The 18,913-nt window shown below is 39.1% G+C and overlaps 1 protein-coding gene across 2 annotated transcripts in view; it reads left to right on the top strand.

Annotated features, from left to right (window-relative positions):
• Positions 1-18,913, top strand: part of NELL2 (neural EGFL like 2) — a 108,181-nt gene that overhangs the window by 81,046 nt on the left and 8,222 nt on the right. The window contains exon 16 of one of the 2 annotated variants that reach the window (XM_083574465.1): positions 13,846-13,986. The exons of the other annotated variant lie outside the window; for it this stretch is intronic. Coding sequence (XP_083430591.1) covers positions 13,846-13,986 — 141 coding nt within the window. The remainder of the gene's footprint in view (positions 1-13,845; positions 13,987-18,913) is intronic. 2 annotated transcript variants of the gene reach the window in all.

The following is an 18,913-nucleotide window of genomic DNA, read 5'->3' as shown; positions in this document are numbered from 1 at the left end:
AAGCTAAACATTTTGCATGTGTGACTGCTGCTCTTCACTGCAACTTTAAATTAATTTGTTCAGGTGCACTGGCCATGATAATAGAAATAATTTAGATTATGACTGTTCCTAGGGGAGGCTTGCATAAAATCCTTTTAATTCCGGTACTCATGGTTTCTTAGAAAAATAGTTTTACTAGTACTCAGAATATAATTTATTGTCAAAGCTACCACAAAGCTTGTTAAGTGTGCTGATACTGCTAAAGCTGCTGGAGTATTTAGCACTTCAGATATACTGCTGTGTTCAGATAACATTAGTCACAATGAACCCATACCCAGTTGATTTGTAAGATCGCTAACTGGATTTGGTCTGAGCAATTATATAGGACTCCAGGTGACCCTAACCAAATTCTAATCAAGAAAGTTTGTCCACGTTTTTCCTCAACTCTCAGGAGAGAAGTAACGCTTCATTTTCCCTTCTCTGGTTTCTTTTTGTTTCTTCCTTTGCCCATCCAATTGAATGGGTAGCCAGGTAGCAGATGGACAAGAACTTGCTTCTTCATGCTTCATCTCTGGCAAGGCAACGAACAGATTCACTCACTAAAAAGGAAGTGAAATCTATGGTTCCTCATAGGTTGCTGATCAGCTCTCAACAAATATGTGGATATATCAGCCTTGTACCTGGCACTGCTCAGGAATTCTAAGAAACCCAAAAGTCAGAGCAGTTTTGAAAGGTTCAGCCTTGATTCAGCCTCTTGATTCAAAATGGACTCCAATTGTATCCAGTCTTAGACAAAAACCAGCTCTGTGATGTCAGGAACCATTATTTAAAGTTTGGTTATGGCATATTGAGCAAACAACTTTCTGAAGTATACAGTAGATACAATCTAAAGAAATATAGAATATAACTTAAGGATCTTTTACATTCTGTGTGCATCCTAGCCCTATTTCCATAAATCAATCTTTTGCCCTCCTTTAATTAGTATTCAGGATGAATGTCTGTTTCTACAGATGTAAAGATAAAATAGGTCACCATTAAAGTTTGTACTTTTCACTAAGTAAGAAGTGTGCCAGGATTTAATAAGTCAGACTGGGGTCAATTTCCTTAGCTCCTTTTATGCCATAAAGAAACGCATTGTGGCTCATTTTTTCCTAGCAACTTAAATGTTATACAAAATAGAATTTTCCTGTCAAGTTAATCATGCAGCTCATAAAGCACTTTGAGGAGTGTGAAAGGAAGAAGAAAATTGTTTGTCTCTGCTCAGACTAAGGTTCTGTTTCTTTTATTTGCTGCTTTTATTTTATATTTTAGTCAAGGGATCCCCTGCACTTCTACAGGAAAGAGGAATAATAATTGTGTATTTTGATAATTGCCTTCGTATCTCCTTGGAAAAATTAAAGACTTCTTTTACAACAACAATGTTAACATGTTGCTAAACATGTGTCAGTAGAAGTTCACAAATATTGTCCTGGTTTGTTAGCTAGCTATTATTTCTTCGCTCATTTGCGTTAGGGGGTGTAGAAGGCAAGAAACAGCAAGAGTCTCCACTGTTGCTCATTGAAGAGACTACCTTCTCCAAACTCTGCCTAAAAGAATCCTACTTACTAGACAGCCAAGGGGACTGGCCCCGATGAGCTGGCAAGTTGATTTGTGGGTCTCTGGGCATAGTACCACAAAGGACCAATTTGTGTGACCAAAATGGAAGCTTTGTAGAGCAGCAGCCTCTACAAAGAAAATGAATGCGTGTTGCAGCTTGGGTTGTCTCCTGACTTAGCCACTGCAACCTTCTCCTCTCTAGCCTTTCATTATTTCTTTATCGCTATTACATCTCCATTCACAACTCTGCTACCCAAAAAGGTTCACCTTCCTTCTTATTACGAAGATGACATGCAGCCCCGTCTTTAATCCCTACACTGGTATCCTCTCTACTCACAGTGTCACCACAAGCTCTTCATCCTTCAAAGCTTTTATCCATCCTCTTAACTAAACTTCAGTATGTGGAATTGAAATGAACATAGAATAATTCAGTGCATTCTTATGTACATCTACCCACTGGGTTAAACAAGACATATTCCCAGATAAGTGTGTATAGGATTGCACCTGATACTTCAAGGTCCTATATTCCCACCCCCTTGCTGTATTACCTGCTTATATATGGTTTCTTATAACTATATCTGGTTTTATGTTGTGTTTTATTTTGGGTTTTTTTCTTATTATTATTTTGGGTTTTTTCTTATTATTATTATACATTTTTTCTGGACTCCCTTGGGAGGAAGAGCAATTCATAAATGCAATAAATAAATAAATCCATTGTGTTGAATTGCAGATTGCAAGCTCCAAGGGGTGGTAGGAGTCTGCCTTCGTGTTTATTTTCCGTAAAGCACCCTGAACACTGATTGTGTGCTGCATAAATAACAAAATAATTTGGGGATTTCCTGAATATTTATCTTGCCTTGGTTTTACTAAGAGATCTTTGAAATGAAAAGGTTTGATTCTGTTCGCTTCAGGATACAATGCTAATGTATAGAGGAGTGGCCAGGAGAGACTGTTATCACTACCTTACCATGTTGAGTCGGTCACCTTTGCTCTGTCAAGACATGTGAGGAGGTGGGTTGGGGGCAGGGATAGAGGAAGACCTCCCATTCTCTGTCACAAATGTGTATAACCCTACACAAGGCTAGGGAGAGAGGGAGAACAGAACTCTATTATTTCTTATGGCAGTCTTTCATTGCAGAGGTGCTATGCTTGGGTGGACTGGATCAAATCCTTAGTTCTTAAATTTATAGTGTGGCATAAATAAAACACGAAAAGGAAGTTTCAGCAATACATTATAAATATAATTTCTTTCCACATATGAAGAGAATAAAGAATGACCTTCATTACTCACTCCAAGCTCTTTCCATTATGAATTATGGTCCATTATATTATTATAGGAAATAAAGTGAATAATGACAACAGCCAATTCCCCCCACCCTTTTATTATCCCTTTCCCTGTGTTCATTTTAGAGGTGGCAACAGTGTTCATATTTAGTACAATATACATATGGCCTATTTTTGGCCCAAGCCTGTATTATCACTAAAACATTGTTTTAAATAGATTCACAAAATGTATGCTTTCCCATGGGCACGTGAATCCAAACTAAAAGAACAATACATTACCCATATAAAAAGAGCAACCTGATGCAATTAATCAGCAACAGGTAAATGCTGCTGTTATCAGGCTTAAATCCTGGTCCAGAAAAGAGAAGAAAGTTTGTGAATGCGTATTTCTTTGAAGGATTGCAGCTGTTGCAGATCACATGCATAAGGGACAGAATGCCGTTCCATATACCTGCCTTCCATTGGGCAGATGGGAAGGTGCATTTCATTGGCCTTGCTGGTGCCTATACATCCATGAACTCAAGCACTAGGCATGTGCAACATCATGACAAGGCTAGGAGCTTGGACTACATATATCCAGTTTTTTCTTTTCATCCTAAGCCATGGTAAGCCATGTGCGACGGGTCCCACGTCTGTGTAACTCCATAACGACCAAGGGTTATCTTGAGGTTTGGGAAATGTTAATTTAATATACGTGCAGAAATTGATTGATGGATAGTTGTTTGAAAAGGATTTAAGTTAAAGAGTAAATATATTGTAATGACAGCCTTGGCTATGTATTCCTGAAGGAGCATCTCCACCTGCATGGTTTTGCCCAGACACAGAGGTCCAGCTTCCAAGGCCTTTTGGCATTTGCCTCACTGTGAGAAGTGAGATTATAGGGAACCAGGCAGAGAGCCTTCTCAATAGTGGTGCCCGCCCTGTGGAATGCCCTCCCATCAGATGTCAAGGAGATAAACAACTGTGTGGCTTTTAGAATACATCTGAGGTCAGCCCTGTGTAAGGAACCTTTTAATGTTTGAAGTCTTACTGTGCTTTTATATTTGTTGGAAGCTGTCCATAGTGGCTGGGGCAATGCAGTCAGGTGGGTGGGGTACATCTATCTATCTATCTATCTATCTATCTATCTATCTATCTATATCTATCATCTATCATCTATCTATCTAGCTATCATCTATCATCTATCTATCTATCTAATCTATCATCTATCTATCTATCATGTATCTATCTATCTATCTATCTATCTATCTAACTATCATCTATCTATCTATCATCTATCTATCTATCTATCTATCTATCTATCTATCTATCATCTATCTATCATCTATCTATCTATCTTAGAGGTAAGCTTCGTTTTACTCACTTGGACTCATTCCCCCAAGCCTAAGGAACAAAAGGAATGGAAATAGGAAAGATTCCTGATGACATTCTGTTTACCCTTTTTAAAGTGTGCAGCTGAAAATACTCTTTCTGATACTATCAGGGAGTTAGATGCATCATCATCAATTTTCTATTTTTCATATGTTTAAAAACTATGAAGGTCATAGGAAAACCAGTTTAATTTTAGAGGATGAGTTAAGAGAGAGGCACAGAAAGCAGATGTACCTAAAGAGTCTGTCTGAGTCAGTATCTAAATATAGTAATACAGTATTTTCAATTAGCCTGTCTCTTTAATGGGCAGTGACATAGCCAAAGGCACACATCCCAGTAGACAAAAAATATATTTCCCCTTTTTAAAGTATTCAAGCATGCACTCAATTCATCATGCCTAATTAGGTGCTATGAATTATCATCTTCAATTGTTACAAGTGTCATATCTTTTGATGCTATTGGCTGCCTAATGAGAAACTATGGTAGCCTCGGTTGTCGGTAGGGTCTGTGATTGATCAATTTCTGACAACAAAGAAATGTTAACAAGGCCACATGGTGAAGCATTCACTGAAAAAAACCCACACCTTTCATAATGTTTCTATCTAATTTTGGAGCACTGCCACCGCCACACATGAAATAACAACAGGACTGAATTTCCTTTCGCTGGCATTTAGCAGGACTTATAGGGGTGTGCAGAAAAATCAATGGGGGATCAGGAGTGTGGGAAATTACATACTTGAAGAATTAATGAACTATAATTCCATACTACATTCTCAATCACATTTTGCTTCCTTCTCATTAATGGAACTAAATTAGTTTTCCCTGGACAGGGTACTTTAAAAAAAACCCACAAAATACCACAGCCATGCTCTTGCAAGGCTACAAAAAGCCCTGATATGTCGTAGAAATAAGTTTGCTCTTTCACACAACATGACAGCAGAAATATTGCATTGAAGAACTGCATTAATTCAACCTGTTGAAACAGTTCGGAAATGGATTTGCTGTAACCAATTTCCTCCTCTTTGTGAGAGATTAATACTTTAAGATAATTCATGTAACATTTTTGCTGGGTTCTCGCTTTCAGCATTACAGGAGCAGAATATCCGCTACTCTCCAAAGGAAAAATGGGCAAATTTGTCATACACCGGGCCAGTCCCCCCCTCCCCACAAATGAGTCATTACTGAGCATTTATTAGTTATAACATACTCTAGGTATGCAATGTCCTCCATAGAAATGCTTGTTGTCTAAGATGTTGCCAATTTGGCACCAAGTAAAGACCTAGTTTTATCCTATTAACTGCGTTTTGGCTTTTTAAATAGTGAATTACCTTGATACAAAATGTGATAGTTTGGGCACCTTTTACTGTTGAGCCAGACCACATCAGTTGGTAAAATGGAACCTTGCTTGCTTTATCTATTTCTGTTCCTCTGCAGGATGCTTATGCCGTGTGTTGTTGTGCTATGGCAGTATAGGAAACCAAAAGACTGATAGCTTGTTTAAACATGGAAATAGCTGCCATAAATCAAAATACTTCCAGGCTGTTATGTCTCCCAAATGGGGTCTAAGATCCATGCACAATCTCAAATAAAATATGTGACTGAGGACTGTGGTGTGCTCGAGTATGCTAAAACTGCACTGCATGCTCTTTTTGTTTGTTGAATATAAAACACCGGTAGGCCTTGCAGCATTAAAATAAAACCTTTTATATCCATTCCCAAAAGTTTAACAAAGAGAGCCAAGAAGATATTGAGGATTTTTTTCAGGTAGGTTTGGTCTTGCTAGTAGATACGGAAATGCTCAAGATAGGTATACCAAAAGCAGCTTTGAGATACTTCTTACAATCCTACTAATCTCAATAGGGATTGATGGTCAATTTATAGATTTGTAGCTGAAAGGATCAGCTCACAAAATAAGTCCCTGGTTCAACTAAAGTTAGTAACATTGGAATGCATGGAGCCTGTTGGTTATAAGTCGTTTGTTTTCTTGATTTTGAAAGGATTTAACAATCCTTTTAGGATTTAACAATCAAATTTAGGATTATTAGGGCCAAAAAGTTTCCTTCTCACATCTGTGGCAAAACATTATGTATGCCTGTGAACAAGTAATCCATTTCCCTCCTTCTCCTATCATAGCATCAAACCTGAATTACTTACGTTTTTCTGAAATTCAGTAATTATCAAGAGTGTGGAATTTGAAAACAAAATCTCAGGGATGTCACCTGCATTTCTGAACTGGATTAGGGCATTCTATTTCTCCATTCTATTTCCTGTTCTTTCCCTTTCCTCCTTTCTTGATCAAACCCTTTGGTAAAGCAAATCTAATTATTAGGGGAATGCACTAAGCATGAAATTTTGCTTGGACTCCCAATTCAGCTGCTTGGAAGTAAGACTGATTTGCTTCTGAGGACATCTGCTTCACCTCAGGTTTGAATAAGAACCCGTGAAGCTTTGTGTCTCCACATTCACTGTCATGGGGAAATAGTAAAGCAGTTTTAATGCCGTTAACTTTTGGTGACATTCGATGGAATTTGTGTGCTTAGTAGCCCCTGTGGAGTGGATATAAAGCCTGCCAAATTTCAGACAAATATTTGTAGCGGCATTTTTGCTGGTCACTTTTCTCATTTAGTCTCATTTAGAAGAGAGAGCAGAGTCCATATAACTTTTTTTCTGGCAGAATTGCATGGAAATAGACCCTCCTGTGGGGGTGAATACTGCTAAATTTCAGAAGGGCAGGTGCAGGGGTAAAGGGCAGCCTTTACCATTTTGAGTTGTTGAAAAGGATTGGCCATGACGAATATGTTCTGCCTCCACTGTTGAAGGAAGCATGTATCTGAATGGCAGTTGCTGAGAATCACAAGTGGAGAAAGAGAGGGAAGTTGTGCTTGTTTTCTTCTTGTGAACCAGGCATCTGGTTGCTCACTATGGGAAGCAGGACTTGATGGTCCATTAGCCTGATCCAGCCAGCCATTCTTATCTCCTTGTGATTTACTGTTGTTTTGTGGGCAATTTTCAAGAAAACAACAAACATCAAAGAGGTGCTCTTGATAAAGAAGCCAGTGAAATTTCAGAAGCATTCATGTGGCTATAAGGAAAAAGAAAACAGTTCAATTCTGTCCAATTGACAATGAGCAAATTCATTCCTTCTGCATCCCTTCCCAGACCACTGTGATTTACAATAAAATGGAGAGTCCTGGAAAAGCTATTCTTTGTTTAGAAGCTAGAGTTGACAGTCACAAAACTTCACCTCTCATCTCCCTCCTACAATTGCCCTTCTCCTTAAATGGGAAAATGTAACTATTTGAAAAACACTGTCTGAGCCTGTCCAGGTTCTCTGGGACCTCCAAAGCAGTCCAAATGCTTCAGAAGCAGCCTGATTCAGTTTGGGACACCTCAAAGGATACCCACTTGATCTCAGGAGAGCCTCATATCTCTCTGAAACTGCCATTTGTATTTTCAAGTTTTGGGATTCATCAGAATCAAATGCATGCCCCCTGATAATTATAGTAGTAAATGTTATACTAGGCACTAGTATAAATATCTCATGTCTCACTGAAGACCCCTAAGCCGATTCATTTTCAACAAACTCTTGCTGTTAGAACTAGGTCTTCCTGATTCTTTAGGATAAGAATCCAGCCTTGCTTCCCAACTGAGAACAATGACCACAGTCTTATGCACACTTACTAGGAAGTAACACCCATTGATTTTAGAAGGTCTTACTTTTGAATAAAATGATTTAGGGTTGTACTCCTGATAACTGTCCCAGATGCCACCGAGACTGGTCCAGAAATGATCTGATTTATCATCATCATCAAATGTGCTAATTTCCTAAGACAATGGAAGGGGCTTGGGAAATGAAGCACACCCACTCACCAGCTCTGCACCCCTTAAAGGACCAACCACATCCTCTTTGTTTACCTGCAAGCAGGGATGCTTGCAATAGCAGCATCAGAATATTTTTCTTCTCTCTGCCCCACCCCCTTTACTTATTGATGTACTTAAACAGCAGTGGCCTTTGGAACTGCAAGTCTTCTAAAGGGCTACTGCAATAAAACTGCTTCTTGTAGCCTTAGGGAGCCTTTACATCAAAATCTATTGCCATTGCCATGTACTGTCTTGGGGATAAAGGTCTACTGCAATTTACAGCTGATCAAAACTCAACTTTGGGAGTCCAGAGAGCTATGTTAAATTATTGTTTTAAAAGGTTAATCCTGGCACCACATTCTTCTAAGTAAATAAAGGTCAAACTTCCCACAGCAAATGCTACTCACCATCTCTACATCTGTGTTTGGGATAAGTAAAAAAAGCAAAGGTTTTCAGTTTTCAGACCAATAAATGCAGTTGCCCATAATTTGCAATTGTCCATAATTTTCAGATACATGGAAATGCAATTTCATTGAGAGTGCCTTGTGTTTTGCTTCTTTATTGAAACATGCTTTCATTCAAAGAAAACAAAAATAAGCAAGGGTACAGCTTATAAAGGAAAGCATAGAAAGTGGTAGGACAGAGGTGTGTGAAATCAAGATTGCTATGGAAATGTATTATGAAAATCTTATTTAAACTTCAGCATAATAAAACCCACTGGTAGAATGATTAAAAATAAGGGGAAGTATTTGGCTGGCTTGTGGAATTTTTTTCCCTTGATGAAGAGAAACATTAATAGTCTGATAACTAACAACACAAGGCCTTTATTATTATTATTATTATTATTATTATTATTATTAAGCTATTACATGATCTAACAGATGGATGTAACTTTATGTCAAGTTGCAATAGGAACTTGTGGAGTTTCAAGTGTTGTTGGACTCCAGTTCTAATCATTCCATGGCAATATGTCCAATAGTCAGGGATGATGGGAGTTGGAGTCCATCCTTGCCCCCATAAAACTTGAAATTGGCTGACAGGGGAACGTAGCAGGGCATCTCAGTAGTTGCCTAGCAACTGCTCTGTGCAGTTTTGCCCCAGAGCTAATCAGGAGACCTAATGGGAGACATTTTTGTTGCTGGCCAGAAGCTGTTGTGTAAAAAGTGAAGAAAATGGCTCCTGATGATTAATTGGGAATGACCTTGAGATAAAAAGTGAGAACACACATTGGGTGAGAAGAAACCCATTGGAACTCCTTTGCTTCTAAAAAGAATCTGGCACAAGCTGAGTTGGGAAGGCCAGCTTCACATTTAATTATGTACAATTGCAAGTGTCTGAAAACATGCCTGCCTTAAACTGCCATTAAATGGCATGGCTATTAAATAGGCATGGGATCCATTTGATCACAATTATTGAGTAATAATCTTATATAGTGCCAACTAGTAGAGGCTCCATAGGATAGTCAGGTAATGAGCTAGACAGATTTTCATGCCTCTTGCTATAAATTGGCTTCCCAGTAGCATCAAGATTTGTCATTGCTTTTAAAAGTCACTATCTTCCTGTGAAGAAAGCACATACTTTGCACAATACCTCATTGTGTCACATTGGTCTTCACTGGTTTTTTTCCCCTAGATCGCAAAGGCATATATTCCTATGTTAGAGTCAGCTTTCTAATGTTTAACCAGTTCAGTGTTAAATTGGCCTTCATTAGGAGTGTCACTGCTTCTCAGAGCTCAGAGCTGCTAGATAAGCAAAACTTTTCAGTGAGCCACTAATTAACCATCAAATCACATCACAATATAAATCTACTGGAAAAGGAAAGGAAGAATATTCCACACAAAGAGTAATAGCTCAGACTAATACTAAGCATAGTGTACTATTGTACTATTGTCAAATTACTGGTGTGCTACTCAAAACTCGTGAGTCTTCTGTTTTTCTGGGGTACAGCGATGTTAGCATCAGCAAAGAGAACCAGTATGATATAGTGGTTAGCCAGCCTTTCTCAATCTTGGACCCCCAGATGTTGTTAGAGTACAACCCCCATCATTCCTAGTTAGCAGGACCAGTGGTCAGGGATGATGGGAGCTGTAGTCCAGCAACATCTGGGAACCCAAGGTTGAGAAAACCTGGATTAGACAGTTCATCTAGGTCTGGAGAGTCAGCTATGAAGGTCACTGGATGACCCTGCGCTTATCATTCTTAGCCTAATCTACCTTGAGTTCTTTGGAGGAAAGGTGGTGAAATAAAATGAATAAACAAATCACACAAATGTTTGCATGAATTAGGACAAGGGGTATCCCTATTACCCACTTTGCATGATTATCTTTTATTCAACGTTTAGCTAATCCACTGCTACATCTGGAGTTGAGAAGAAGGCAAAATAAAGCTGTGTCAAAACCTCCAGATCAGTGTCCCCTGGCAATGGAGACAAGAGCTGAGAATTTTACAGGCTGAAAATTTTTGTTTTGTTTGTTACCTTACGTATGCATTGTATGCTATGGTTTTTAGTGTGGAACCTGCCCTGGAATCCCTGTGTGATGAAGGGTGGGGTAGAAATTGAACAAATAAAACCTTTGCAACACCTGCTGAAGAACTGCCACAGGGTTCCAGCTGGAAAAAAAACCCTGGCTCCACCCATCATTGGTTTTCCCTCCAGTGATTGTTGGCATGTTTGGTTGGTCTCCACCTACAGATTATCCCTGAGGACATGATGCAGACCTTGGCAGAAACAAAGGTCCATCCCTTGCTTCAAGGGATGGGCTGCAGCCACAGCTTTAGACCTCTAGTTTAGAGGGTAATAGAATACTATTCAGTACTGACTGACTGACTGCAGGCATTTTCAGCGGAATTGGTTGTTAGCAGACAATCTGTCATTTCCTAGAGACCAGCAGAATTCTTCCATCAGCATATTAATGGCAGACAGTCCTACACAGCTCCATTCAACAACTTTGCATTCTGACATAAGGAAATGAGAGGAGAGTATTTCTTTCTTTATTGGCATATGTAAAAGCATTTCATCCGAAGTAATATTTCTTGTGATATTGGTTTGTCAGTTTTTTGGAAAATAAATACAGAATAGTTATTTTGGCTGTCAGTTTACCAATACTGACATGTCAATCAAGATTTGTCCCCCCACCCCACACTTTTGAATAATCAGTAAGAGTGCTTATAAAAATGCATAATGCCTATGACTATGATGCTCTGTTCATAATTAGGAAGTTTACAGCGTCACAGTGTTGTTCTGAAGAGAGGAGTACAAAATTTGTTTAATTCATTAATACACCTTTGACCTAATTTGTGCATTTTCTTTCCTGTTGTTCTCAGTAAATGAATCCAATCTCTCAGCAAGAGAGAAATCTGTCTTTCAGTATTTTGAATGCATGTTGCTAAGTAGTTGCTATAATTCTAAATGCAAACTCTCTCCTTACCTCCCTTTGCAACAAAGACTGCATTCAACATTTTAATGGTTTTGGCTTGGAGATTTTCCCTACCATCAAGAATTCTGTATGACAGCCACTGTGGCCTTTAATTCAATTGCTTAGTTCAGACATCATGATAAACTATAGTTTATTGTGATGTGAACCTAGCCTCTCCCTCGATTCACCAGCAGTTTTGCCACACTTCTCCAATTTAGTTGTAGGAAAGAAATTGGAAGTTTTTGCTTTCAGTTTTGATTAATCACAGCTTACATCCAAACTCCAAACTAGTTAATTTTAACTATGGTTTGTTTTAACCTAGTCCGTTCCTAAATTATGGCTTGAAGTTTTGTTTTAAACAAGTCATTGTTAAAATTAACCAGTGTGTTACTGTAGGTGGTGTTGACAGGGCAAACTGGGGTTGATCAAAAATTGTAGCCGAAACTTCCAGACTCCTCTTTGTGGCCATGTCAGGAGTTTGCAAAGCCAGGGGAAGCTATGCTAGTTCCCATCATGATAATCCATGGGTTCTCAAGGCATTCAGATTTGGCCAATGTGTACTAGCAGGCATTGATAGCATCCAAGGTGTCAGATGAGCGGGAGGAAACATGCAAGGCCAGGCTGAAGCTAGACTCATTCCCATCACAATAAGTCGTGTTCTACTATGATGTCCAACATGGCCAATACGTGGTGGTTGGCATGAAAGCATCATAGCAATCATTTCCAAGGAACACAGTGGGATTTCTGATTATAGGCTTTCATTTTTCCTTGTGTGTTGCATGGCACGTCCAAATGCATTCTTCCTGCCAACAAAAAAAGGTTCATTCCCTCCAAATCAACACAATTCTCATTGATATCTTTATCTCATCTCCCTCTGCTACCCAATATCTCACTTACAACTCTTTCCAAGAGCAAGCAAAGACAGAGGCAGAAGGGAAGTTGGGCTTAAATTTGCAATTAGTTTCCTGAGCATAGTTTGTTTTATAGGCACCTAGGGATTTGTTACAGAACTGGAAGGTCTGGTGTAGATTTTCTTCTGTAGCTGCAAAAACATTTGGGAGGGAGGGTGTGAGAAGCTGTAAGTAAAAGCATTGGGTTTGGATTTGCTGCTTAATACAATAAAAGGGTAGCCAGAAGGAGGCTTAATGGTCTAATGTGCATAACTGACAAAAAGAAATGAACTCTGGGGATATATTTTAAGTCATATCACAGAATAGATGGTAACCTGAGTACACAACATTGTAGCATGCGATTTACTTCATTAATTACCCAATTTGTGCATTATGTAGACTGGGGGGGGGGTCCAACCATAGTCTTGGTTTGTTGTAACTGGGAATATCAATATTGCCAAACAAGATAGATTTCAAATTAAGCATTTCCCCCAAGGTGTAATGAAATACTATGGTTTTTTGAGAGAGCTGGATCAATTGTTCCTATGTGGGTTTTTGTTAGTTTGTTTGGTTTTTAATACACTAGCTGCTGTCCTTTCTATTTCTGGAACTAATTTGTAGAGCACTGTTCACTACTTACTCTTTATTACTTTAGCAAACTCTAGACATAGATTTGCTTTACTTCTCTCTTATTTTTTTTTTTTTTTTGTTCCACTTCTCAGAGAAGTACTAAACAGCATCTGCAGAGATTTGGTACAATCACTTGTGTGGCTTGAAAGTTCTACCTTTTCACATTCTCTGGGAAAACAATATGTAGGTCCAGGAAAATGGTTTGTTACAGCTCAAAAAGCCTTCCAATTATTAAGAATCAAATGGTGCGATTCATATTCAAAAATGTGTTTAGGACTATCCTCTCTCTTCTATCAGCAGTCTTTGCAGTCATTCCCAGCAGCGTTAGCTCCTAGATAATGAGAGTTAGGATTTAATGTCTTGACATTCTACAGAAATAGATAATCCTGGTTTACATGAGGCAGCCTGGTGTAAGGATTGCCGGGAGGAGATAATGGCTAGAAATATAACTATTGCTGGAATCATATTTTCCCCCGCTTGCCATGGTCAGTTGAAACACAAAGCAGTCTGTTTATCATTTGTCTTCATTGAATGAATTAGAAATGTTTAAACAATACAGAGTATAATTTAATGTTGTTTTGTTTATGGTTCTCATTTATTTTTCATTTCACTTTTTTTTTTCAAGAAGGCTTGCAAAGTTCCAGTTCCTATTAGATTTATTGCATACTAGGATATGGAGTTTAAACACTTCTGCTTAGAAATATTCATATATCCTGTTCACGAATGCATCAGTTTCTTTTGTGTGTCCACAAACAGCAGCTTATGCTAGTTTATGTTACAGTCTTGTTGCTGATTTCCCTTTTCTGTTTGATGAACAGACATTGATGAATGTTCAGATGGCTTTGTTCAGTGCGACAGCCGGGCCACCTGTATTAACCTCCCTGGATGGTACCACTGTGAGTGCAGGGATGGTTACCATGATAATGGCATGTTTTCACCAAGTGGAGAGTCATGTGAAGGTCAGTAAAGGGGTAGCATAATTTATGTGCTTTTGCTATGCATTTGTGTTTGAGTCATGCTTGGTGTGGCTGACTTTAGCCTGGTTTGCACGACACTCTAAGTCAGACTTGGCTTCGCTCAGTGTGGTGTAGCAGCAAAAAGGACTAAGGTGGCTGCAAAATCCTCTCTAAGAGCTCATACTCTTGCATGGCCTTGCATGTTGTGCAAACCAGGCCCCAGACTGAATTCATTGTGCTTGGGCCATCTTCAAATGTAAGCTTCAAGGTACTTTCTGACCCAGGGAACCTAAATTCTTTGATGACCTAAACAGACAAAGAGAAATATTTTTTAAAATAATATTAATCTGCAATTAATCAATTGGTACACAGATAGATAGATAGATAGATAGATAGATAGATAGATAGATAGATTTCTCCAGAAAATTCAGGATTTCTGTGACTGAGGATTTTTCCAGCAGTGTGAAATACTCAGAGCAGACCCACTGAAATTAATTATCATGACAAAGTTAGGTCTGTAAACATCAAAGGTTCTAATCTAATTAGAACTTAGTTGAATACCACCCTATATCACTTCCAGAAACCTATCACACCCAGACCAGAAGAGCAGCCTGATCCATAACCAAGTAAAAAAGGGATTCGTTTTCTGATAGATTTCTTGATTTGCTTCTCCTTCACAACTCAAAGAAACAGGGTCCCAGCACTCAGTGGTACATATTCATGTCAAAAAAGGCACTGCACACTATAGCTTGGCTATAACTTCCATGGAAGGAAGTTAATGGAAAGAAAGAAGCGTACAAGGTGCCATCCAACTGTCTTAGGGACTGTACTCCAGATTTGTGTAGGGTTTACTCTTTAACCTTTTCTTCTCCTAAAGATGTTTCACAAGGCAGCGGGTATGGATTTTTCCTCGAGGTTTACTCCCCAAGCCTTTCTCACAGATGAGTATGGCAGCAAGGCAGTGAAGGTTTCCTTCTCCTAGAGTTTTCCTTCTTCTAGATGTGGCAGTGGGATGTTGTGTAAGAGAATACAAAAATAAGCATGTCACTGGTAACTTCTGTTGCTCAATAGATTGCGCAGCTTTAAAACTCACTGTCCACTAAGCTCAAGAGAATGTTGGATACAACTCTTAGTTCTATCTAGTGCTAAACCAGAAACGCTATCAGCCATTCAGAAACTATGGAACTGGGCAGAAATTCAACAATTTCCTCAGGTGTGGGAGATAGGAGGAATTCTAAAAATGGTGCAGAATGGTGGGCTCAGGCTTATTAGAATAATTGGCAGAGGTATTGTTGTATTGTTTTCTTCTTTTTAAAAGCAGCTTATTGTTTCCATCAGTGCTGGAGCTGCAAATGACACTCAGTGAGCTGCCATGTTCTATTACAGTGCCTCCTTGGGAACGACATATTATGATGTTCTATAGTCCCATTCCAGGCTAGAACTGGGGAAAGAAAGATGGTGGCTCCCAATGACTTGCCCCATCTCTGCTACTGTCTCCAGATAGCTACAGTATGCAGGACTGTATGTTCAAATACAGTCTGAAGGCATGAAATGCATGACCAAGCTCAGATTATGTAGTAAGAATCCCTGATAAAAAAATCTGGGAACTGATGAAGTAAGCCAGGCATAGGCAAACTCGGCCCTCCAGATGTTTTGGGACTACAACTCCCACCATCCCTAGCTAACAGGACCAGTGGTCAGGGATGATGGGAGTTGTAGTCCCAAAACATCTGGAGGGCCGAGGTTACCTATGCCTGAAGTAAACAGTGCAGGCTATTTTGTGCACATGGGCCCTATTAAAATGTAATGCCTCCATTGGAAGGTGCACTGTTCATTCTACTGTCTATGTGCATTTAGGGTGGATCTGAAGAATTGTACCTCTAAAAGGCAAGGAAGGCATTAACTTGTGATCTCTGTTTAACCATAATGATGAAGGTATGGTTCACCTCTTCTACTGCTGACTTCTCAGTCTGAGACAGAAGGAGAGAAGTAGATTGCAGATGCAATGCTAGCCATATAATCACTCCCAAATTTTACTGGTTTCTGAGTAAAAGCCATGTAGTTTTATGTACTTCCTCTTTTGCTGTAAATAATAAATATACATTTTAAGGAAACCTCTTATCGCACAGTGAAACTACTGCCACCCGTGGGGTAATATTATGCTGCTTTTGCAGCTTGTAGAAACTACTGCATTTAGCAAAAAGCAATTTGAGCAACAGTATTTCAAGCTTAGAAACACAGCGATCGTTGGATGCTGTGGCAAATGGCATTACATGGAACAGCAGGTTAGTGGGCATGCAGTTATTTTAAGCTGCTGCTCTTCTAAAACAAAACATCCAGTCATATTTGTTTATAAGCTTTGGGTTGAAATGTATTTGAAGGAAGACAACACAGCATGTTCAGTTATGGTCTGTTAAAACCAAATTGTTGCGGGAGGGGGGATATTATTTTCTCTAAACCTAAATTTCAAAAATTCTCTTAACTTTTTTTTTTTTTTTTGTATCATTGATGGTCCAGATTCTGTACATTATCATACAGAAGGAAGATTAATATTTGAAGGTCTACCAGTGAATTTTTTTCTCTCTTCTCGGATATTCTTTTTTCCTTCAAAGTCAGAATGAAGCAATGTCTGTTATGTATCTTCTTCTGGTGAAGGTTAATTCTCAGGCGGATGGGATAAGCAGGGCTATCACACATATCCAGATTCAAGACGTTGGATTGTTTGCATCATGGGATAGCAGTGGGGCAAAACCTGAAAGCAACCAGCTTTACTTTCAAGCAAAGATTGGAAAGCTAGGACTGGGGTGCAAAATACTGCCCCCATATTATATAAAAATAACACAGAGAAAGAAATTGGCTGGCACATATTATACACATATAGTCTGTTAATATAGAGGAAAAAATAAGGCTAAATGTTCTACATAGCATGGCAGTACATAATGAAACACAGCACAATTCTGTGAGGTGGAAGCTGCAATGCATTTATATAATGTATCATTTTAAAATGACATGGGAGTGATAATAGTGACATACCACCTGGTGCCTGGAATTAACGATAACTCCAAGCTCCGACTCCCACTCTCTCCCATCCTTTTGCTGTGTGCAGCAATAATTGACACTCTGTTTGGTCCCTCCATTCTCAGTATTTTATGGGGCTTGGTGTTCCTGTTGCAGCTGTAAACAAAATGTCAACCACATAACTCACTCTTTATGGTGGTTTGCTACCAGTCCAAAATCAAAACGTAGAGCAAGATTTTTGCAGGGATGGATGATTTGTGGTGCAACACTTTTGCAGATAACGGCTGAAAGTTTGATGCTGCTAAATAATGCAGATGTGTATTTCATTTGTGCAGGCTTCATGTCTATTTCCTTGCTTTTTTTGGTTGTTGCCGATTTTCATAATATTTATTTCCAGAATGCCGTAGGCACATGGCAACCCAGTCTGCCTGCACAATACCGAAACAAAAACAAAAACCAAGTATTACGCAACAGCTTGCAAAATATTAAAGTAAAACAATTAAAATTTAAACAATTAAAACAATACTAATACATATTAAAACATAACATTTAGGAAATGTAGCATATGCTCCATGCCTGCAACCCAAAGGCTTTCCTGAATGCTAGTTTAAGGAAATTTTAAGGTTGCTTACCACTCTTCTCTTTTAGACAAAATTGCAAGCAATGAATGCAACCAGGGAGATCCCAAGATCTTGCTGATTTCAGGATGTAGGCAGTGTTAGCTTTACTCAGAGTAGACCCACTGACATTAATGAACATGAGTAACTTAGGACAGTTGATTTTAATGGGTTTACTTTGAATAAAACTTAATTGGATACAACTCACTTTCTGTAACTTTGTGAACTCGAAGTCGGACCACCTCTAGAGAGCAAATGACAGCATGTGTGAGAGAATATATAGGCATATTAATTTGTAAATACATGGATATCCTGCTACTTGTTTAGCCAGGCCTGCGCAGAGCTTATATGAGGCCTGGTGTGTGAGTCTTGTCTATGAGATGTGCCACTGCCTCATTTGAACTGGCAGTGACACAGGTCTGGATTTTACTATCAAAGCCTTGCAAGTGCATACATTTTGCACATGGCCATTCCACCCATTAGGTCCCCAGCTGGCTGGGAGGCACGGGGTATTCTTGTCATGACAGCATAAATCTGGCAGGCCTCTGGTGGAGGCCCCCTGCCAGTTTAGCCTTCTGAGGCCTGGGGCAAGTGTACTTGGCTGCTCCCCCACGAGGGTCTGATTTTAGCTCTAAAGGATTCAGCATATTTATTACCCATAGCCCATATTTGTTATATCACCTTTAAAATCTGTTTGGTATGTTTTGGCTTAATATGTTTAGTTGTGAGATCTTGGCTTGCTTGCTTTTTAAAAAAAAACTAAAGCAAAAGCTACTTAAATAAACTTGATATACAGTTTAATCAGCAAACAAAGTTCTCCCTTTATTGCTTTGCCACCCTGCAAATGCCACTTTTTACAGCTGTAATTAAAAGACCTGATGCTGTAGTAGAGAGTCTGAGTTGTCCTCAGGCTTCCAGTAAGAACAGACACTAGCTTCTCCCTAAAGTTGAGACTCAACAAGGCAGGAGTTGATGGAAAAGTTAGATGAAGTAATCTTAAGATATAACAAGGAAGAACTTGTGCTGATCACATCTAACAATGTCCTTGAAGTCCATGTTGTTCTTGTTTAAATACTCCATAGCCCATAAAAGCATAACCCGTGTACCTGAAGTGCATCTGAGGATGGTTCCAAGTTGCAAGCTACCCTGGAGCCAATGCTGGCATCCATATTGGGTTGTTGCATGATGAAAATGAGGCATAGCAGCACCCATTCTCTTCTCACATGCCTTACTTACCCAGCTTGAGCAAGGTGTATATCAGGATTGGGGAACCTTTGACCCTTCAGATGATCGCT

Source organism: Podarcis filfolensis (genome assembly GCF_964270895.1).
Source record: "Podarcis filfolensis genome assembly, chromosome: 10".
In the NCBI taxonomy this organism is placed as follows: Eukaryota; Metazoa; Chordata; class Lepidosauria; order Squamata; family Lacertidae; genus Podarcis; species Podarcis filfolensis.
The sequence above is the reverse complement of the archived record's forward strand: the minus strand, read 5'-3'. Positions and strand labels throughout refer to the sequence as shown.